At 39.5% G+C, this 21,174-nt stretch overlaps 2 protein-coding genes across 4 annotated transcripts in view; one reads left to right on the plus strand and one right to left on the minus strand.

Annotated features, from left to right (window-relative positions):
• Nucleotides 1–1,086: 1,086 nt before the first annotated feature.
• Nucleotides 1,087–21,174, minus strand: part of TTC39A (tetratricopeptide repeat domain 39A) — a 38,969-nt gene continuing 18,881 nt past the window's right edge. For all 3 annotated transcript variants that reach the window (XM_069863118.1, XM_069863119.1, XM_069863121.1), the window contains 10 exons: nucleotides 15,288–15,396; nucleotides 14,586–14,653; nucleotides 14,396–14,455; nucleotides 13,477–13,638; nucleotides 11,748–11,839; nucleotides 10,609–10,729; nucleotides 8,236–8,347; nucleotides 5,695–5,809; nucleotides 4,916–5,032; nucleotides 1,087–1,889 (listed from right to left, as the gene is read on the minus strand). In XM_069863118.1, coding sequence (XP_069719219.1) covers nucleotides 1,769–1,889; nucleotides 4,916–5,032; nucleotides 5,695–5,809; nucleotides 8,236–8,347; nucleotides 10,609–10,729; nucleotides 11,748–11,839; nucleotides 13,477–13,638; nucleotides 14,396–14,455; nucleotides 14,586–14,653; nucleotides 15,288–15,396 — 1,077 coding nt within the window. In that variant the 3' untranslated portion in view covers nucleotides 1,087–1,768. The remainder of the gene's footprint in view (nucleotides 1,890–4,915; nucleotides 5,033–5,694; nucleotides 5,810–8,235; nucleotides 8,348–10,608; nucleotides 10,730–11,747; nucleotides 11,840–13,476; nucleotides 13,639–14,395; nucleotides 14,456–14,585; nucleotides 14,654–15,287; nucleotides 15,397–21,174) is intronic.
• Nucleotides 5,726–21,174, plus strand: part of OSBPL9 (oxysterol binding protein like 9) — a 185,899-nt gene continuing 170,450 nt past the window's right edge. Inside the window, exon 1 of the mRNA XM_069863117.1 lies at nucleotides 5,726–5,729. The gene's annotated coding sequence lies outside the window, so the exon portion shown is untranslated. The remainder of the gene's footprint in view (nucleotides 5,730–21,174) is intronic.

The following is a 21,174-nucleotide window of genomic DNA, read 5'->3' on the forward strand; positions in this document are numbered from 1 at the left end:
AAATACACCGATGAATGAAGAATAACGGTGGGCAATTTAAAATGTAACATGTATTACATGCATGAAATAGAACAAGAATCTTTTTTATTCTATACAAAGAATGACTGAATTTTTACACTTAAGTTTTGATGTGCAATACGTACATAGCATAACTGTTTATACTGAATTTGATCTCAACTGATTTTATCTGAGAAAGTCATGTAAAAAATGCATTCTTCACCTATGATTTTAACTTTTATAAAGGGTGTTTATTTTCAAGACAATGCAAGTTCTCCATGTTGAGGAACAGGTGGTTCTGTCTCCTTGCATATTAATTTGCAATTATAAAACAATGTCATTTTCTACAGGAGGTAAAAGCAGAGCTATAAGCTGTCAATTTTCTCTTCTGCTGGAAACACTCACTTCAGAAAGAATATTCACTGTGAGGTACATAGACACAAATCTTCCTGACAAACATCTCCATTGGAGAGAAGGGGCTGTCAAGACAACCTCCCATCTCCACGTATCAGAATGGGTCATGGGGAAAAAGCTCTTTCAAAAGAGAGGTAGAAGTGTGCCCCAAAAACCCACAGGCCTACAAACACAGAGCTAGCCTGGAGAACAGTAAATACAAGTCAAACGTGTGTTATGTATGACTCCACCAGTTTTGCAGAAAAACAGCAAAGCAGACCTAGCTTATGGCTCTATTCTCAAGGCCCCTTACACAGAAATCCCCCCCGAAAGATCAATAAAGAGCAAAAAGATAAAGGGCTCTCCTTTGCGAAAAGCAGAGCACTGTGCCAAGGGAGCCTGCTCCTACCCCACCTGCCTAACGCAGGAAAACGCTGCCACACCATCTCTTTAAACACGGACGTCTCAAGTGAGGCAAACCTAAGAACAAAGGAAATGACTGTCACAGTAACTCCTGGGTGGCTGTCCAGCTAGTGCAATGTTGCCGATTCTTAAGTGACCTTCAAGGATTTGTGCTTCAAATTTAATATAAACTTCAGATCACGTTTGTTTTGATGAAAAAAAATGTTTTCTAAAGACCTCCCACTTTTAAACTTGTCAAAGAAGTGATACAGTTTTATACTGTCATTACCAAATCCTCACTAAATCATTCAGCTGCCACAAGCAGCTAACTTCACATGAAAACCAAATTAAAGAAAAAGTCAAGGTACTGACAATAAGGGAGATAATTCTTTTCACCAGCAAGTTTCTTATAGAAGCAAAACTGTGACTAGAGCAGCTTTCCACGCACAACTAGAAATGCCCAGGATTCACAGCTCCTCCCTGCTGTGTTTCTTGTGCACCAAGATTTTCTCACACAGTTTCAACTAAGCAGGTACCAGGAAAAAGCGATGCTTCCTTCTTAGCTGCTAGCAGTATGAATTCAAACAAACATTTATAGCTAACTGAGATTAAATCCATTAATCTTTAGAGTTTTGTTGTTTGGGGTTTTCTTTTTAGTTGCTCCCCTTTATGCTGTAGCTTGCTTAGTAAAGGTTGCAAATACAAGAAAAAGGCACACATGATTGAAAAATGAATTACGCAGCCTTAAGTATTCAAGAAGCCACTGTTGGAAAAACAGTATTTTTCAGGGTTAGGTTTGGTTTGAGAGGGTTTTTTTTGCCATGTTATTACACTAGATTAACGTTTTATGCATCACCTTTAAAATTTTAAACTATTTGGTTTCCCACTGACTTGAAAGAGAAGGAAAATTATTCTGAAGTGTCAGTAATTTTCTACACCAAAGTTTGCAACAAACAGGACATCAAAGGAGAAAAAGTTACAAGACTGCCGAGGCTCCAGAGTGCATTCCATTTTCTGGGGCGGATTTGGCTTGGTGCAGGGCAGCTTGAATTCTGAAATGTGTTCTTGTTTCCATGGAATAATTCTTGTAGTTTTGTCTAAAACAAAAGCAGATCCACTCTGATGAATACACATTTTTAAGATTTTCAAGTTATCTTTATCTTATTGCTCTTAGCAAAACAACTGTAGACAGCAAAAAAAGTCTTTCTTCACAAGACCCTTTGTTGCCTACTCTAAAATACAAGGCATGTTTTTCTAGCCAAACAATGCGGCTCTTTGTTCTTTACTTGTAGTTCCACTGTCTGGCAATTATGAAAAAATATAGCTTAATGTGAAATTGAATTGGGTCTACTCAATCAAAACATTGAGTCCATATTAAATATCTGTAACAATCCACTCAGAAACTAGTTTTTCCCCTCCCTTTCAAAGTATCACTGGCAAATTTGAATACAAACATGTTCAAGCTTTTTGTTAATAATTTTAATAAAATAGACTCGTCTGAATTCAGCGGACACGTTTCATTGAAGAAGAGAAGAGAGGGGAAACAAAAGAAAAAGAAAGAGAGAAGCTGTCCTAAACCAGAAGGGGGAAACACCCCCATCTCTATCCTAGGGTTGCCAATGATGTGTACTGTGTGTAGGAAACAAGGCCAGGTTATTTCCTGCCCTAAAAGCTTGAAAAAAAAGAAAGTGGACACACCCTAGAGTCCGTATCAACTTTCAAGGAGCAATTCACCAGTCTAGGGAAAGCCTGGCAGGACTTCCCCCACGAACATCTACTGGCTGACTCAACAGTGTCATCTGCCTACAGCCCCCTGTGGCTACATCATGCTCTAGAGACTTACAGAAACATTAAAAGAATCTGTATTTTCATAGAAAAGCTTATAAAAGAAAAAAGAAAATTTGCCCCTAGGACCACATTGAAAGAGCAGATCCTACTTAATATGAACTAACATGTCAGCTCCTGCAGGATGCATCCAGAATCTAGAGACCAAAGAGGATTAAACCCATGCTAATTTTCTTTCAGAAGGTATTTGTCATCTTTACAGAAACAACACATTAAGTATTAAAGACTCTGTACACCTTAAAAGCATTTCAGTTCAAAATTCGTAAATCAAATCAAGCACAGAAGTGTGTGTCACTATGGCAGTGGAGTCTCTTTGTGAAAACAAGGAATTCCACACCCAGCCTACACCAGCTTACAATTTGAAGTACGCAGTACCCAAGAGGCTGACGGAGAAAAGGAGGTGACTGGGTTCTGCTGTATGCTGATCTGAAACTCTCTGGAGTTTTTTCCTTAAATTAAGTAGACTTTGTTATGCAGATGCTGTATTTCTCATAAGGAGGTTGATATTCTTGCTTACAGTCATACAATTAGAAATATTTCCGTGCATAACCAAGACAAAACTGTTTATCACCTCATTCCACTCCTCCTCCCAGAGCTGAAACATGCAAGCCAGCAGCAGTATGCGGATTTAGGTCAAGCAAACCAAGCGTCATGCACAAGCCAAGCGCTCGCCTGCACTCCTGCCAATTGCAAAGACAAATTCTGTAGTCCTGAAACCCACCACAGACAACGTGTCCTCCCTCTAGTGGCTACAAAGACACAGCATTTTCAGCTGAAAGCTCATAAACCCTGTGCATTTTAATGCAGTGTGACAGCTACGACTGGCAACATAAGGACTGCACTTTTTTATGCCTGAAACAAGGTGGTGAGTTGTGGTGCAGGTTATTTTTTCATTATGTATCATTACAGTTTCTATGAGTTCTTTGAGCACAGCAAGTCTGAGTATTAGCTTTCTATACACTGCGTTACAACAACATTTTACGAGCTGCTGGCTGCTGGCATTCTTTAAGCCAAACGCTCTCCCTTGAGGGGTTGTGACCTGAGTCACACAGAGCAATCAGGGGAAAGGTGTGATGGCTGAGCAGCAAGAGATAGAAGTACCAGATGGAATGAGCAGCTCTGAATCATTAATTTCTAGATCTCTTCTTAAGAGAGATTTCAACAAAGGAAATGAGGCCAGGAGGAGAGGCGTGCCTTGAGGAATGTGAAACCAATTGAAACACTTTCCATTGCGTTTTGCTCATGCAATTTTAGCTCTTCTTAATATCTTCCAGGAGCTTACAGAGAACCAGGCTCACCAGCATAGGAGATTAAGAATTGCAATATTTTAATTTTTGTGTTGACAGGCTTTTGGCACAATCTTCAACAGGCTGATTCACTACTCTGTCTCGCATAGTGGACTGACTTGGACAAAAGCTCAACACAAAAACGCTATCAAATGTCTTTAAAACCTGGGGCAGACATCAGTTTTGTAGCTGCTTTCACCTGTGGCAGTAACCGGCATGAGACTCTGCACTCTTGGAAAGGGTCAGACAACTGGATTCATTCAGGATCTGGGCAGAGAGGTGAACTACCCTGCTGCAGGACGCTTGAAGAGGGCAAGGCTTGTTAGGGCTGGATTCCCCTCCTCCCTCGCCCCAAGAAACTTTGCTCAGCAGAGAATTAAAGGCTCAGATAGAGGGAAAACCAGTATTTTGTTAATTTTGTAATAATGATCAAGTCCAATTATTCCCATTAAACCTACTTTGCTAGAAAAATCAATCACATAAAAGAGCAAAAACAGGTGTTTCCTTTGCCTTTCAGATCCAGATGAAACAACACAAAGATATTAAATGCAACTTGAAGCATTATGTTAAATGTATTTCATCAAGGAAAGAAAACAGCACTGCTAGCCATCAACTCAAGCAATGCTATTTTAGCCATAACACAGAGATTCGATTTAATTTAATGCATCCTTTAAAAACAAGTAAATAGACTACAAAGATTATTGCACTCTGTTACTCATGGATTATTTCTTATGGAAGCCTTTGACATTAATATTGACATGTTTAAAGTCTTTTTTTGCTCTTACTAGAAGGGTGGGTAAGTCATAAGGCTGAACAATCAGATAATGTCTACCACTAGAAAGGTCCAAACCAAAACCAGAGCAGCTGTGCTTCCACTGAATAAATGTAACAATGAGTTTCCATGGTATTAATGAAATGTTTCTGCTTCCTGCTAACCAGTAAAATACCAAACTGACCCATCAGACATCAGCACAGTCTTTTTACTTGCTTACTTTGCTCTTTCCAGTAGCTTTATTGCTTCTTCTCTTCTGTCCTGGTCTAGATACAGTATCGCCAGCTCCAACAAGGCATTTGGTATTAGGTAATGGTCATACTTTATCTTCTTCTCGCTGCATTGGAAAAGAGATCTTGAAATGATATATTGTTTCCTTCACTTAACATCTCTAAACACCAATAAATAGCAGATTAGCTAACATTGGGAGGAACATTTTATCTCTATTACAACGCTTGTCATGTTGTCTATCCAAAACTACATGCAAATTTTGCATTTTATTTCTCAGGATTGCAAAATACTGACTTTAAGGGAATTATTAGAAAAGATGTCAATATTATCAGCTTTATCCATGTGAATTGACAAAATGAGATGCCATTCACTGCACCACGTATAGAAATTCGAAGTATAATCACGCTGCCATCTGTCTCTGCAGACTGCATTTGGCTTTTTGGATACAGCTTATCTTTTTCATGACTGGTAAGACGAAGGCAGGGAAAAAGGGAAACAGTATCTCAAAAATTTTATACACGTACAGTCTCCCAAAAAGGAAAAATATCTCAGTAAAAAGTGCAGATTTGCAATTATTCTTCCATACACAGCGAACAACACTGGCAATTAAAACTGCAGTTCTTTGATATCAAAGTAACTGAAATAAATACTAAAGATACTGCAGCCTCCTCCCTTCTACTCACATCATGGTTGCATCTCTTCTGATTTGAAATGAATAGTCACTGAGAAATTCAAGAGCTCTCCTATATGCCAGGTAGGAAAACTTACTTTAAATAGATGTAATTGAAATGGTCTTCAGCTTCTGAGATCTTGCCCAGATGCTTGAGGCATAAACCCTTTAACAGTTTTATCACACACTGGTCATCTGCTAGTAATTCTGTAGCTGCAAGATTAAATAAATGGCGCATTTCAGAAAACTCTAGAGCAGCAGAGACTTTGCTACCTGTAGGATAACTTTTACACAGGTAGATGTGAGCACAATCCATTTACTGGAACACAGAACAGAGGAACTTAATTTAATTCATTTAATGCAAAACCAAACATGCATAAACCTTTACATAAACTGATCAAACTTTGTCTAAAAATTGGTGGGCTGTTCTTTCCCTCCCTACTCCCACTGACAGGCTATTCCACAATCTTATTGTTCTGACACCTAAGGTGCCCACTTCGGAAATGCTGAGGTCCAATTTATTGTGTCTTAACCTTATGCCTTGATTGCCCTTTAGTATGCATAGCTCTTCTCCTTCCTTGACTTATAGTTGCACAATCTATTCACAGGCCAGTGTCTTATCAGTTCTTCACCTCTCTTTGGCTAAACAAAAATATACCAGACTGCTACCTGCACTGCACATCCCCTCATCTTATCACAGCTTCTTTTCACCACTTTTGAGTTTATAATTCTGACTATGAGTGCCTGGAGTCTTACCAGCCTTACTAGTGCCTAGTTCCAAGTCATCACTAACAACAGCCTTTCTCCACCAGAACATTTTTGCATGATACATTTCAAAGAAAACATCTGACTTTTTCATAGCCGCTCCATATAGGCAACTTAGTCTTAATCTTTAGAAGGAAAACCTTCATCTTGCTTGCTCATTTCCAATAATTCGTTAAATACTAGCTAACAAGGGCTTCTGCAAAATGTGCAGTGCTGTGAGTCTTGTGCTATTGAGTGTCTGTTTCCACTACTCAAATCCTTACCTGGTTCTTCCTCTATCACTCCAGCTGATAAAACACTGACACTTACTGCATGAAACGGCTGCTCCCCCTTTGAACTACGTAGTTGGAGGCCTTGATCCTACAACTGGAGCCACTTCTATTGCTGCGTCTCACAGAGGCACCTACATACATACATCACCAAAGCTAGGGAAGATGCCCAAAGACTAGGCAGAAAACTAACTTAGAAGGAACAGGTAAGATGGCAAAAGTTGACACATTAAGAATGTGCACAGTGAGATGACTCAGGGCCAAAGAAGAGGTATTTCGTAAGGATAACAAAACACAGATCAGTTGTCTCTTCAGGACACATGTCCCAAGAACGTGCTCACATGTATGTATTTTCTCTACTTATAAATACAACCTACAAACTGCTCTGGATTGTGTAAGCAAATATTTAGGGACTTATCCTAGAGACAATTGTGCATATCAGATTTGCATTTCTAGATGTTACTTCTACTAACAGTCTTCTTTTACATCTTATATGGGATAAAGCTTCTAGCAGCACATTCTCAGATTCATAGTTTTTAAGAGTCTTGCATTATGAATCTAACAGTGAGACAGAGAAAATACAATAGTTTAGCTTCAAACACTGCCAGAGAAGGTCAAGAAAAGCACAACACCTGAAAACAGCAAGTCACTACTTGGAACAGATAATACTTTAAATTGCTGCCATATACATCCCACTTTTTGATTACATGGCCTCTGCCCTCTTTCACAATTAAAACAAAGATAGCTTTAGCCAGTCTTTCAGACAACTCCTTCTAATCTTGTATAACAGAATGTGCACAGGAAGACGAAGGTCCTAGAAAAGACTGCAATGCAGTGATTTAGTCCATATTCCTTTGTCAACAGGAGCTGGATCCTTTTGCAGGAAGGTAGCATAAAAATAATAACATGTTTAGTAAGGGCAAACTTTGTGAGAAAAGCTGTGCAGAGTGGTTGTGCTCCCATAGGAGGTGGGAAAGAGCGGCAAGAAATAATCACCAATTGAACTTTCTCGTGGCTGGCTAATTAATAGACTAACAGAAGATGCATAGAAGATGCGACAGCAAAGCCTGTTCCAGTTCAACGCTGCCCCCTACCTGATCCTCATTCATAGTGCAAACGAAGCCCATCCCTGGTGTCCCAGCTTTCTATAGCATGCTGTCCACACACTGGTATCATTCAGCCCAAGGACACATCACAAATTGACAGCACTTTTCAAACAGAAGACTAACTTGTCTCTTTCCATCGATCCTTCAAAACTGAAATACACTATCTGAGGATAACAAAGCTTCATGAACCAAGTAATCAAGTCAATGTATATGCTGATTTTGATCTAGCAAAATAAACAGTCAGTTAAAACAGTCATAAAACAGTCATAAACTATTCCCAATACACATCTGTGGGTGTAAAATAACTTGCAAGTATTCTAAAGTATTGCTATACTAAAAAGGAAAATTATTCCTATCTGCATAAACAGTTTACGGTTTCATTATCTCTGTTTCTCCTATGATCAGATTAACTTTAGTAATGAGTGTCTCTCTTTATTCACAGACGATATCTTTAGCTATTGCGCTGTAAAATACCTGGTTAAGCCGTATCACTCTTTACCTGAACTTCTTGCCAATGCTTCTTCTGCTTCAATTAAAGTCTCTAACATGCCTTCTGTTAAGTTGGGACATTTTCCAATTACAGCATAGCCATTCCAGATATACATCATTTCCTAGGGTCAGTGAAAAATGACAGGATCATTAATTACAGTACTGGATAAATGCAGTTGTAAGATACTTTAGTTTATACTCTGTAAAAATTAGAGTTCCTTAAATAAAAAGTCAGTTTGTCAAAACATATTTTCATTGCAAGTGAAAACTTGTCACATTGGTTTTCAGAACAAATCAGCCCTGGAAGACAACTGAAGAGCCATTTACGACACAATATGCAAGGAGGATTGCTTGAACAGAATGCAAACACAATGTCACTTACACAAGTATCAACAAAACAGAAGGACTGAAAATACTCACGGCACATGGCTAACTGTCCCTTTGATTAAAGTCTCCTCTTGTTTTTCAGTTGTCTTAGCCAGGGGATTAATAATTATAAATAACTACAATGCATTGCTTCCACAGAGAAAATATGTAATCTCAGAACAACAAAACAAACCAAAAAGAATACAAAAAACCTAACCTTTAAGCCAAACTTCAAACAAACAAATAGAACTTTAGAGCCAAACTGTAAACCCTTTAAATTCCTCAAGTTTAATTGATGTTCCTACAGAAAATAACTTCTTTCTTATTCAACTGTTCTTTGAACAAATTCTATTTAAAAATATTGGTTTAATTCCTATTTGTTATTAAAATTCTCTCTTAAGAGCACATCACCAGACCAAATGCACCCATTGTGACTAGCAATCACAAAATTAAAGATGGAAATATTGCACAGACTTATGACTGGTCCTCATGATAAGTTATTTATTCTATTTATTTATACAAGATAGCTTTTTGATAAATATCTGTATAGAATAACTGAGTTCTGGAACTATAGCACAAAAAGCTGCCAGGCTAGAATAGATGAAACAGTATATAGTTTCCTCAGCCACTATTGCTTTCACCATCTGGTCTCTATTTAAACTGGAAAACCCATGCTGAACTTACTGTATCTAGTGCAGATTTGTTAACATGAAAGTACACAAGCTACATTTATTCTAGGCTAAATCTCTGAGCTAGGACTTGCTTGAGGACTTGCTCCTCTCAGCAAGTCCCTTCACGGTGAAAAGAAAAATCCTAGAGATGAGATGCTGCACCCTGTTCCACATCCTCAGTGTTCTTTTAACCATTCAGCTGCGGCATCTGCTGCCTTGGAAATGCAACTGCAGCAGAAACAAAGGACGCAGTGCCCAGCTGCTCCAAGAACAGCTCTTAGAACAGAAACCTGTTCTGCTAAAATCCCATTAGAAAAGCCCAGCAAAATCCCAGCTGTGTACGTTTCTTACTCTCTACAATCTCTGAATCTGAAGGGCAAATCAAAGCAACCTAATTATTTCTCTCATTTCAGTCTTATGACTTAATGGAAAGCAGTCCCTAGTGAATACCCAAGCTGTGCTGTAACAACTATATTCCTTCAAGAAGCAGTGTCACATACCCAGCTGGTGGGCTAAGAAATGACTACTCACTGGTGTCTCCAAGAGGCTCTCCTTGTTCAGTCATTTTCTTAAAGAGTATTTACTAATTATTCATCTGTTCCTCAAACACAACAGCTCAAAGAACTGCAAATGTTAACATTACTGCACCTGGCAAACCTGTGGAGTCAAAATCCTTCCATGTTCTTTGCAGACAGATACCTGGAAGTGCACATGAGCAAGGCAGTGGGTGCCTTACGCAGGTGTTCTCACCTGGCCACAGGGAACTGGCCAGCAGTACAGGCTAGAGAGAAAGTCAATAGTCTGCACTAATTTTCTGGAGGGGTAAACGATCTGGCTGTTTCATCCTGGCACCCATGAGCTGCTTCAGAGAGCAACAAACTGCAAATTGCAGACATTCAGGGACACGTTAAATAGGTGCTTACATGCAGTCCCTTTGCACTGTTTCCTCGATTTCCCCACCGCCCCCCCGCCCCACAATTGTACCCTGAAGTCTTCTTTTAGCAGTCTCAGTAAATGACACATGACAGAAGAGACCTAGGGCAAAATGCCTCAAAAGGGAATCAAAAGAAAGCTGTTAGGAGCATGCTAGTCTATAGCTGGAATAATGAGTTACACATGCAACACATTTACGTGTCACAAACAGCTGGCTAAGTTCCCTGTGGCTGGTGCATGCCCCAGTTTTACAGCATTCCTTGCATTCATTTGGCTTTGCTTTGGGAACATTCCAGTCTCCTGCAGAGGTTCTACCTTAGAAACATGGAACGATACTATTCTAATTATCTGGTTTTGTTTCCAGAAATTACAAAAATTGCAGTAAGGGGGTATTGTGTCTATTTCCAACTTACCAAAGGCGGAACAGGCAAAGGAATGGGGTTTGAAGAAAGATAACGTCGAGCTTTCCGAATTGCAAACTTTTCTGTAGGCAGTGATTTCCCTGCAATTTTCAGTTTCAAACTGGGAACAATCCTGAAAGTTTAAAGGAAAATGTAAGGACTTTTTTACTCTGTGAACCTTGGGGCGGGGGAGGCAGGGAAACATTCAAACTTAAAGGAAAAAATCAAAGAGAACTTAAAAAAGCTGTTACACACTGAGCCATTGCTGCCTTTGGGGAAGCTAAGCAATACATATTCACAAAAGCTGCCTTTTATGCAGGGCACGTACATCTCTAGGCTTCCTCTTTAATCAAGCAGGAGGAAGAGGGACTCTTCCCCACCCAAAGAATAAATTAGATGATGCACCTAATTCGTAAGGGGCCCATCTCTCTTAATAGACTGAAAAAGAGGCAAGCTAGCTTTCGTCAGTGCTCCTCCCATTCTCCCAAAGACCAGAAGCATTTACTTTGTAACATGCAATGAAATCTCCTTATAATGATTGTATGTAAAATACTGAAAATCTGAAAAATATCACTATATTCTAAGCACAAAAAAAAGTGATATTTAGATTTTACAGAAAATTGTAAAACCCAGAAGTTATCAATTCTCTTTGCCCCAGCAATGCTTAAACATTTTTGAGCTTAAACATTCCAATCAGGTTAACTCACTGTGTTAATAATGCACATATTCACTTGCACATATAACTATTTCATATTCCTCTCAGATTCGAAACACAAGAATCAAGTTTGACTGATGTCTCCACTAAGAGGCACATCTTGCAGCATAATCCTCTGAAGACTTTCATATCTTACATGCCATTTTTATTAAAAGAAACAACTGAAAAAGAATGTGAGTATTACATGCAACAGGACCAACCACTGTATGGCTGACAGACCTAATATCCTATCTCTGAAGTATTTCAAGGCCAGGAGAAATCTGATGTCTCAACTCAGGATCCACTTTAGTCTAAAAGAATGTTTCATTCTGCAATTTCTTACCAACCAAAAGCTATTTGCACAGACCTGCACAATGAATAATTTTGCCTCTCTCCCCTCAACACTGTGACATGAAAAGGTAGGGAATTATTGTAACTGGAGGTCAGCAAATTTTACCTAAATAATTCAACTTCGTTGTCTCCAAAAGGACTGCAGTCATCTGGTCCAAACATACTGAGATAAGCAGCTTTCATGTAAATGTAAGTAGCCTGCAAATGCAATCAAGAATATCTATAAAGAAAAATGAATTTACAGCATCACCATTATTGCTATAAAGCACAAAAGGGCAGCAAAAAAGAAGCTGCTGCTTTCGCTCACAAACACACATAATCTCTTAGAAAGTTTTAAGCAGGAGACAACTATTTTAGAAAGTGGAATGCAGAAATTTTTTTATCATGTATGTCTTTGTTTGCTTTGTATCAGATTATAGTTTATGTCCAAATTCCAAGAACAAATGTCATGCTTGTGTAAAGTGAATTTTTATTACTCTTAGGAATACATGCTAGAAAACTTAGGAAAAGGTCATGCTCTGAGAAAAAAAAACACTACATAGTTGTCAGGGTTTAGCTTTAAGTCCAATCACAACTTGGTAGCGTATCTCAAATACTGGGTTCTAAAAAACAGTTTTGAAAGGTTTCACGATCTCCGATTATGAAAAGTACTGATTTCACAGGGATTCCTGAGCAATCATGCATCCAGTAACCAAGGAAAGCAAAGAAACAGAGGACATTACAACTCTTGCAACAGCAGAGAATAATAGTTGGCGAGTTCTTGAGCAATGCCTTAAGGAGTCAATAATAACCATAAGTTTCAGGAGTCTTCTGGAATATTTTAAGTTTGATTATCTATTTACACTAGAATCTAGCCACATGTATATATGACCATCTTTCATTTAGCTCGTATAGTTTGCTACTATGATGTTGCACTGTAGATTAAATATTAACAGGAAGCATCTTCTCCGCCTGTCTAAGGCCCCATCAATACAGTATAAAACTCTACATATGGTTTAAAAGGATACATGTTAATATGAATCCCACAGCATTTCAGGATATTAAAGGATATTAGCCAGGCGGTGCACCCCTGGCTGTGGGAGTTCAAGGGAGCTGTTCAGACTAACGTGCCTGGCTGAACACGCTGGAATCTCCAGAGGCACAGGGTGTCCACACCGCAGTTTTCACTGGAATGAGAGCACTGAGAGAGTTGCTCTCACCTGGCTGCTTGGACCTTACATTGGTTTTGGTTCCACTTGGCCAGTACGTACCATGTGTAGCGAAACAGCATATGATACTTTCCCTACACATACAGTCTGATCACATTAAGAAGAACAAAACCAATAAACCTCCAATCAACCACATACAACTAGTCTTAATCCCTTCTGACAGAAGAAGGGAAGAAAGCTACCAGGGTTTTGGATGGAAGAGCTTCTCCCTTTTAGATACACAGGGCAAGGCACCTCAGAATTCTAACCACATTTATTATCACAGCTAGCCTCACCAAAAAAGCTTACATCCATAATATAGTGAAAGAACTTGGACCATTAATTGCAATGTGTTGATGACACAGGCAGTCAATACACAGCAGAACACCTTTAACAAGCTCTTCTTTATCTACAAGTCAGGCCCAAAAGATTCCTGTTTGCCCACAATCTGTTCAGATTTGAATGTTTGTAATTCACATTATTCTATAAGAGCCAGAGGAGACCAAGTTTTGTTTTACAACCTTCGTCTTCAAAGCCGCTAAAGCTCCAAAGCTACAAAAGCTTCAAAGCTATATAAAGTCAACTCAACCTGGTTGAAAGTTAATAGATACAACAGGGCCTTCTGCCCTGCGATTCCACTTTACTTACCTTTGACCAAGTATTTTCTTTGCTTAGCAGGTCTGCATAGAAGAAAGCCATCTTCCACTGGCGCTTGTACGTGAAGCACCACATCAGCTCCCAGTAACACATGTGATGAAACTGCTTCCAGTATTGCTGAGCCTCGCAACATTCTTCATATCTATTGACTGCCTGAACACAGAGATTCCAAACACTGCCTTAATCATGTGCAAAGGCACATGCACCAGTGCTGTAACAGACACTGGGGCTCCATGATCTGCCTCCATGGTTCCAGTAAATTCCAATTTATTAACAGCCCAGTATTCCCCAAAATCACATCTGTGTGTTTCACACAAGATCCTTGGCACTGCAGTCATCCTGGTGTTAAGCAAGTTTACTCCCTGCCACAGAGCTCCCCATTCCTGGAAGTTACATTAAGGCCTGAACACAGGCAAAATGAAAGTTTGTGTCTAGGGAAATTAGGAAACTAAAGTCAGAGGACAGATGCTCAGCTGGCATTTATTGTTGCAGCTCCAAAGATTTTGAGGGAGATACCGCCCTGCATGCCAGCTGATACTCTGTCTCAGAGTATTTTGGACACCATTCCTCACCTCCCTAATTTTTTCAAGACTTATACTACTCTCCACCCAGACTGAAGGGACAGGATTACCACTGGGTGTTACTAAAAGCACAGCTTGCTTCAGGATAAGAAAGACAACGAGAAAACTGTGTCATTAATACTGACAGACTACATTATCACAATAAATTTAGAAGGGCAGCAAAAAAAGCTGGTTGAACAAGCTAGTCAAAATAGTTTTCAACCCTCCAGTTTGTAATTCTTTAACTATAAATCACATACAGGAAGCATTAGACAAAAAGGAAACACTGTACCTGGAGTTGCTCTAAAGCTTTTGAGACTTACTTTCCCCAGAGCAAAAGGATTACTTACCACATCAATATTGCCCTTTAGTGTTTCTATCCTGCCTGCAAAAAACAGGAATATGGCTCCCTGTAATAAATAATAATAAAAATACAAGTATTCTAAAACAGTTTTCAAGCTGACCATACAGTCTAGGTCTTTATTATTTGACAAGAAAACAATAAACAATCATATCAAATTAAACTGTGATTTATTTTACCTTTGGATAGCGAGTCAAGTAAGGCTTAAGCAGTCTTTCTGCCTCCTCAACATTTCCTTTTCCTGTCCCTAGAATGCATAAATTGCAAATAAAAAAAATAGTAAGAAAAAAACCTCAAAACAAACAGGAATGCAAGGTACCAACTAGCCACCCTCATCTGGCCAGCATGTACGTTCTTCTCACTGATAAGTAAGGCATAAATACAGGTTGGTGTTGCACTAAGCCAGCAAGCAGGAAGACCTGAACAACCATCATGCTTGCTGACTGGAAAACTCACTTATGCACAAACACATTTTGTAGATTGCCTCAGCAGGAGACAACAGGGAAGAATGCCTCAGCGGGAAGCCATGACCTCCCAAAAAAGTCAGGGATGACATATAAATGTGAACAGAATATTCACAAAGTCATCACTAACAGCCATTAATTTAACCTCTCAAACAATGCACCTGGCTACCGAAGACTGATTTAGATCTCACAATTTCCTTTGCTATTGCCAGCATCTCCCCAATGTGTTAAACAAACCTCCATATTGAAGATTAAGACACTCTCTTCAGTTATGTATTGTAAAATTATCCACAAATGAGTTATACTTAATCTAGCCATGAACAAACAATTCACTAACAAATAGATGATGGGATTATCTTTTTCCCCTGTGTCCCACAAGAACTAATCAAATCCAAGAGTTATTATAAACAATCTTACCTAACACAAAGGTCATGAAAGTATGATAGCAAAGCAACAGCATGGTACACAGCACCGACCTAAAGCTGTATGATGATGCTCCTTCTTGAAGCTGCAGCAGACCATGCTCCTGTACAAACAGAGGTGAGCAGGACAAAGTATTGGAAAAGAACCAAAGCTGTGTTTTGCTAATCTGTTAACTTTCGCACTGTCCCCTACAGATTGCTCACTCACCAAATTCCCCAAATGCACTGACAAACATTGCTTAAACAGCTATCGGAGATAAAAATACACATACAAAGTTATGTAATGGTTTTTCGTGGCGTTACTGCTCAGCCTGGAAAACATCCGATGACAGGGCAGCAACTTGGGATGTCTTACACGGTTAACATAAGAGAACGTGAGACAACTTATCACCATCATCCCAGTGCTGCTGAACAGCATTCCAGAAACAAAAATCAGAGTTTTGAAATGCAAGGCATTGTGCAGTGTATCGATGTTTGCTGTTATTCACTGCATAAGCAAGCTAAAGATAAAGAAAAAAAAATCTGCAGCTAAGCAAGGCAAAAGACGACAGGGCAAAAGGATGTTTTTAAGTATGCTAAGAACAAAAGGATCTTTGCAATGATGTTGGCCCATTACAACAAGTGGAAAAATATGATAAAAGAAGAATATTTCTGTTCCCTTTGGGAAGAACTAAAGCAATCAAGTATAATGCTGTATTAGTATTAAATGACAGTGTGATGGATAACCAACTTTAAGGATTCAAGCTCCTGAGGCAACAGCATTTAGCAGCCCATTGTAGGTCTGGTTCCATGATAACAACAACAAGAGTATAAATATGCAAATGTATAAAACATGAGATCTACCTACTAGTAAATACACACAGTAAGGTAACCATTGTGTGCTAGGGACAATTCTGTTTAAAAGTTACACCATGACTGCAATGGAAAGTTACCGGAACATGATGTATGTGATTATAAGGACATCCTTTCAAACCAGCTACACTTAAATAGGGACCCTGGGGGATGGATGTCTATTGGAGCCACTGCACAGGGTATCAGAGAAAGCACTCGGAGCACGACCTCAACACAGATTTTCACCTTTTGTTTGTCCTTGCCAAAAAGCGTGTTACGTTACCTCACCTTTACCACGTACTGTGTAAACCCCTTCTATCATACATGTGGTTTTTTACTTAATGAGTGTGGTTGCTTGCTCATGTAAATACAGTTATTTTGTGTTTTTTTTAAAAAAAATCCTAATTTATTACATTAATTACTGTTATAATGAAAGGCGCCACTAGCACACATATTTACAGGTCAGTTAGTATAACACCTAGCCTAGACAAAATAATGAAAATACTCAATTGCATGTCACTTCAGAAGAAATCAAAAGATAGTAAAATCATTACTGAAAATCAGTGAATTAATGAAAATCAAGCACTCGGCAAAACAAAGCCAAATTAATTTTCTGAGAGCAAAAGTTTGATTGATACAGATAAGTAAGAAAACCCGATACATTCAGCTTCTTTAAAACTGTCCAGATGAAACACACAAATATACTGATTTTTAAAAAATAGCACTACAACGAGGTAGAAGTAAGACAAAACATTCCATGGAATGAATTTTGGCAGAAAAAAAATTCCAAAGTAGATTTGCAAAGCACACTTTCTTTTTAAGTGAAAAATCTTCAGGCTGGATATTTCATTGAGCCTTCATCAACATCAGTACTAGTTTGATATCTTCCATATAATATAAAAACACATATCAAAAGAATGCCAATCATATTTGTGAATAGCACCAAGAATGATACAGAAACAAAATTTATTAGTCATATAGAATAATCATTAGTCAAGTTGGTCTCACTTATGCTTTTTAGTCTCAAAAATGGATTTTAATACAGCCAAATACAAAGTTATCATCTGTATGGACAAGGAATGCAACCCATACGCACCCTACACGGAACTGCATCCTGGAAAGCAGGATTAACAACATCGTCCTTTCATCAGAAGAGGGCTGCAAATCTGGCATAGCTCAGCCTAAATTCTTAAACTGGTATGGGAAGCTCACCGAGCAAGTTAGTTCACTCTGTGGTATGTCTATAATCCTATTTTATCCAGTACAGGTATTAAAGAATGCTTACGCTTCCCTCTGCCACTTGAGTACCCCAAACTTTCTATATTAAATTAAGAATACAATCAGCAGACACAGTCTGAAAAAAAAACCATCTAGAAGTAGTTGTTATTAGTATTACAATGCCTATTTGCAGAAAAGGCTGCAACAAACCTGCTTCTCCTCATAAAAGCCTCTTGCAAACTGCTTTTGTTATGATGAGATTCCCAGGAAAGGAGGATGATGCAGTGTGTTGCTGGGAAACATGTTTTAGATGCCATACTTGGTCAGCCTCTCTTGGCTCCCTCTGCAGCTGGCAGAGACAGAGGCACTCCTCCAAGGGAAAATTCAGCACAGAAGACTAGGTCAGGCACTGTGAATCACCTTTCCAAGCACCTACTCTTTTTCCACAGGCAGTCTATAGAGATCAGCCAACAAACCTAATCAGCTAAGTGAGGTGTCATGAGTTGGGCAACACCACCACGTAACCTCACTGAGGATCAAACTGATGATCTTGGAACCAAATCACATGCAGCTACTACTTGAGGCTAAGGAGAAATTCTGTAAACAAACTACAGTCACCAATGCCAGTCATTAAGTCAGTATACTCTATTTAATTGTTATGACGCACCTTCTAACCATAAATAATCCAAAAATATCTCCCACACCTATGCCACAGGTGCTTTGAGTTATCCCAGAACACCAGGAACAAGCTTCCACCCAAAGTCTATTACAGGGTTTACTGCTGCAATATAAAACGGGGCAATAAGTGCTCATAATTTCTCCAAAATACATGACATTAACACATCTAGGTTTTGTTTTCATGCAAAAGGTTACTCTGAAGGACATAAGATATAATGCAGAGCAGGGAGCAACGACACTTCTTAGAGACAAATGTGACGCGATGCGATAACCCTCACCTTTCTGTTCAAGTTGCTCATAACGTCCCATGACCTCTTAATTCCCAAAACTGTCACTATGTCACTCAGTGATTTGATCCTTGTCCCAGGACATCCAATGCTCTGTCATTCAGGACTGCCCCCATAAGCAGTGGGGATTCCCACAGCGAATGAAGGATGAAAAAGGATGATACTCAAAACCACTATCAGACAAGATTGATTCCTCTTTGTTTCAGCTGTCACTGACTAAAATCCATCTACTCTCCTGAAGTGAAAGCTCTTGAATGATATTTGCAAAGCACTTTTTTAATTAGGGATCTTGACAATGAAAGCAAAGCAAGGTCACCATTCACATCCCATGACTTGCAGGCTTAGTGAGTAGGATGGATACTACTAACAGCTTTTACGAAGAACTGACTTATTAAACTGGTAGACAGGACATTTGAATGTATTCCATGAAATAATTTTATATTAACCTTCATTTAAAATTTGCAGAAGAGTCTAAAATGCAATTCAAAAAGATGCTTAGTGTGAAACTGGAATTCACGTTATTACTGACACATCAAAAATATTCTTCAGCTCAGCTGCTTTGAGAAAAATGTCCTCCCACATCAAAAAGTATCATTTGAAAGAAATTGGTTCTCTCTCAAAGTTTCCCTGCCTTTCCCTGAAATTATGCTGTCACCTGCCCTCTTGACAAACTGAACTTAACATATGATGCACTCACACCAAACTTTTCTGCAGTTTAGCAGCACATATTTGTAACTGGCTACAAAGTAAGAACAATAGTAAATATTAGCAGGAGACCTGGCAAAGGAGTCAGTAAGAAGGGGTCAATGCTTATATAGGAGTGCAAGGACTCTTGACGCTACATCGTAAGTCAGTTACTATTAAACACACAAAGTGCAGATAGGACACACACTACACCTACTGCCCAGCGAGTGAGGAAGGATGCCTCCCCAGCACAGCACACCCAACGGCATCTAATACCTTTGCCCACAAAAAAAATTTATCATGAAATTGGGCAAAACTACATTGAACTTCAATGCTCAAATGCAGGGTATATGCCCTCAAACACAAATGAACCCCTACTGTGACTAACGATTCAGGGGAAAGGAACTTGAACAGTGAGAAGGCCACAACTAGCGCATCTTGGACTGGAAGGGAACAAACGCGGCCTCAGGTTAGTTTTATACGTTCTTGATCTTATCCCACCTACTATTTAGAGACTCCAGACCCCTGTTAAGTTGATCATGTTATCCACAGTGCCCGCAAATGGCTTAGGAAGTAATGCAGCTTTGGGCATGTCCTCATTTACTATCAGACATGACATATCTGAAAGACGAGAAGAGTCCCTAGGGGCATATCTGCTAGCTTCAAGGCAGATTAGTATTGTGGAAGATATCACAATCCAATTTTATATCAAATTTTAATAAGCACATGACCCATACCAAAAGCAAGCACTGCACTGCAGCTCTCAGGTAAACTGTAAACAGCTCAAGGCACTAACCATGGTATTTTGCTCAATTTGATGCTCATCCTGAGCATTTAATGGAGAACACTGCAAGATCAAACACGGATGTGTTCAAAATCCCTTTCTTCCAGATGGGGTGCAGGACATGACAAGCTTTCCCTCTCCTTGTCATGGCTTCTTTCACCTTCCGGACTCCTGTCTGTACTGCAGGGGTGTGAAGTCAACTCTCTTTGCCTTAACCATTTTGCCTGAAGACTGCCTGCTTGTGTGTCGGGTTCACAGGAGGACAATGTGGGAGCAGGCACCGCTCTCTCTTGCTTGGGTGGACTCCGGACCCAGAGCTGGCTGCGGTTGGGTGGAGGTGATGCAGCGGCACGTTCGACTGAGCAAGATGCACCCTAAAGTGTCACCACTACAGACAACACGGATCTGAGTTTTCGATTTGACTTCTGTGACAAATGCTTAAGTCACGGGGTGGAATGTGAAGTCAGACTGTGTTTATCTATTTGCCTTAAACATTTTGTCTGACGACTACCCACTTGTGGCACCAGCTTGTCTGTGGTGCCACGGTTCAGCGGGGGGCAGTGCAGGAGCAGGCACAGCTCTCCCTCGCTGGGGTGAAGTCAGGCCCCAGAGCTGGCTTTGGCGAGGGTTTAGGTTTGCTGGAGCCAGAAATAAATACTGTTTTGATATTCACCCTGGGAGTGACCTTATTGGCCTCCAGATCGCCACACAGACAAACGAATCCACTTTCCACCCGCTGTCAGGGCCAGACACGAGCGTGTGGCTCCGGGTTGTGACAAGGGAACAGCTTCCTCTTGCAAGCTTTGGAAAGCCACTGGAAAGGACTGCAAATGCAATTGCAATTTTGGTTTTGGCTTTAGGCATCTGACTCACAAACGTGAAGTGTACAAAGGTTTTTTTTTTTAGGATGTTAAAACAAATGACTACCAATGAACTTTGACCAACATGGTTAAAATACTCCTTTTTTACAGTGTGCAGACAGCAGCTTTTTGCTTAAATTAATGGTAATCTAGGTCATGCTTCAGTGAGTTATTAAAAAACTGGAACAGGAGCTGACTCATCAACACAAATATCAGCCCACTCATAGCCATGCAAGAAATCCCAGGGCCAAAAGAAAACAAGAGAAATTCAATTAGGGACAATTTTCATCTGCAGTAATGAGTGTTCAGCAAAGTATCCTCAGAATTCTTCTGGTACATGAATTGCCCTTAGATCTCTAAGAGAATATTCTGCTTTACAGGCTCTTTGATTTTGTCAGTTACAGGTAGAACTACTTGATTTTCACCTCTACTGCTTGTGAAACAGCTCCTGGTCAGCTCCTGGAAATTCACAACTTCTAATCCACGCTCTGCCAAAAGCTCCTTGCTTTTAAACTAGACATTTTATTTTCATATCTAAGA

Source organism: Phaenicophaeus curvirostris, chromosome 8 (genome assembly GCF_032191515.1).
Source record: "Phaenicophaeus curvirostris isolate KB17595 chromosome 8, BPBGC_Pcur_1.0, whole genome shotgun sequence".
Taxonomy (NCBI): Eukaryota; Metazoa; Chordata; class Aves; order Cuculiformes; family Cuculidae; genus Phaenicophaeus; species Phaenicophaeus curvirostris.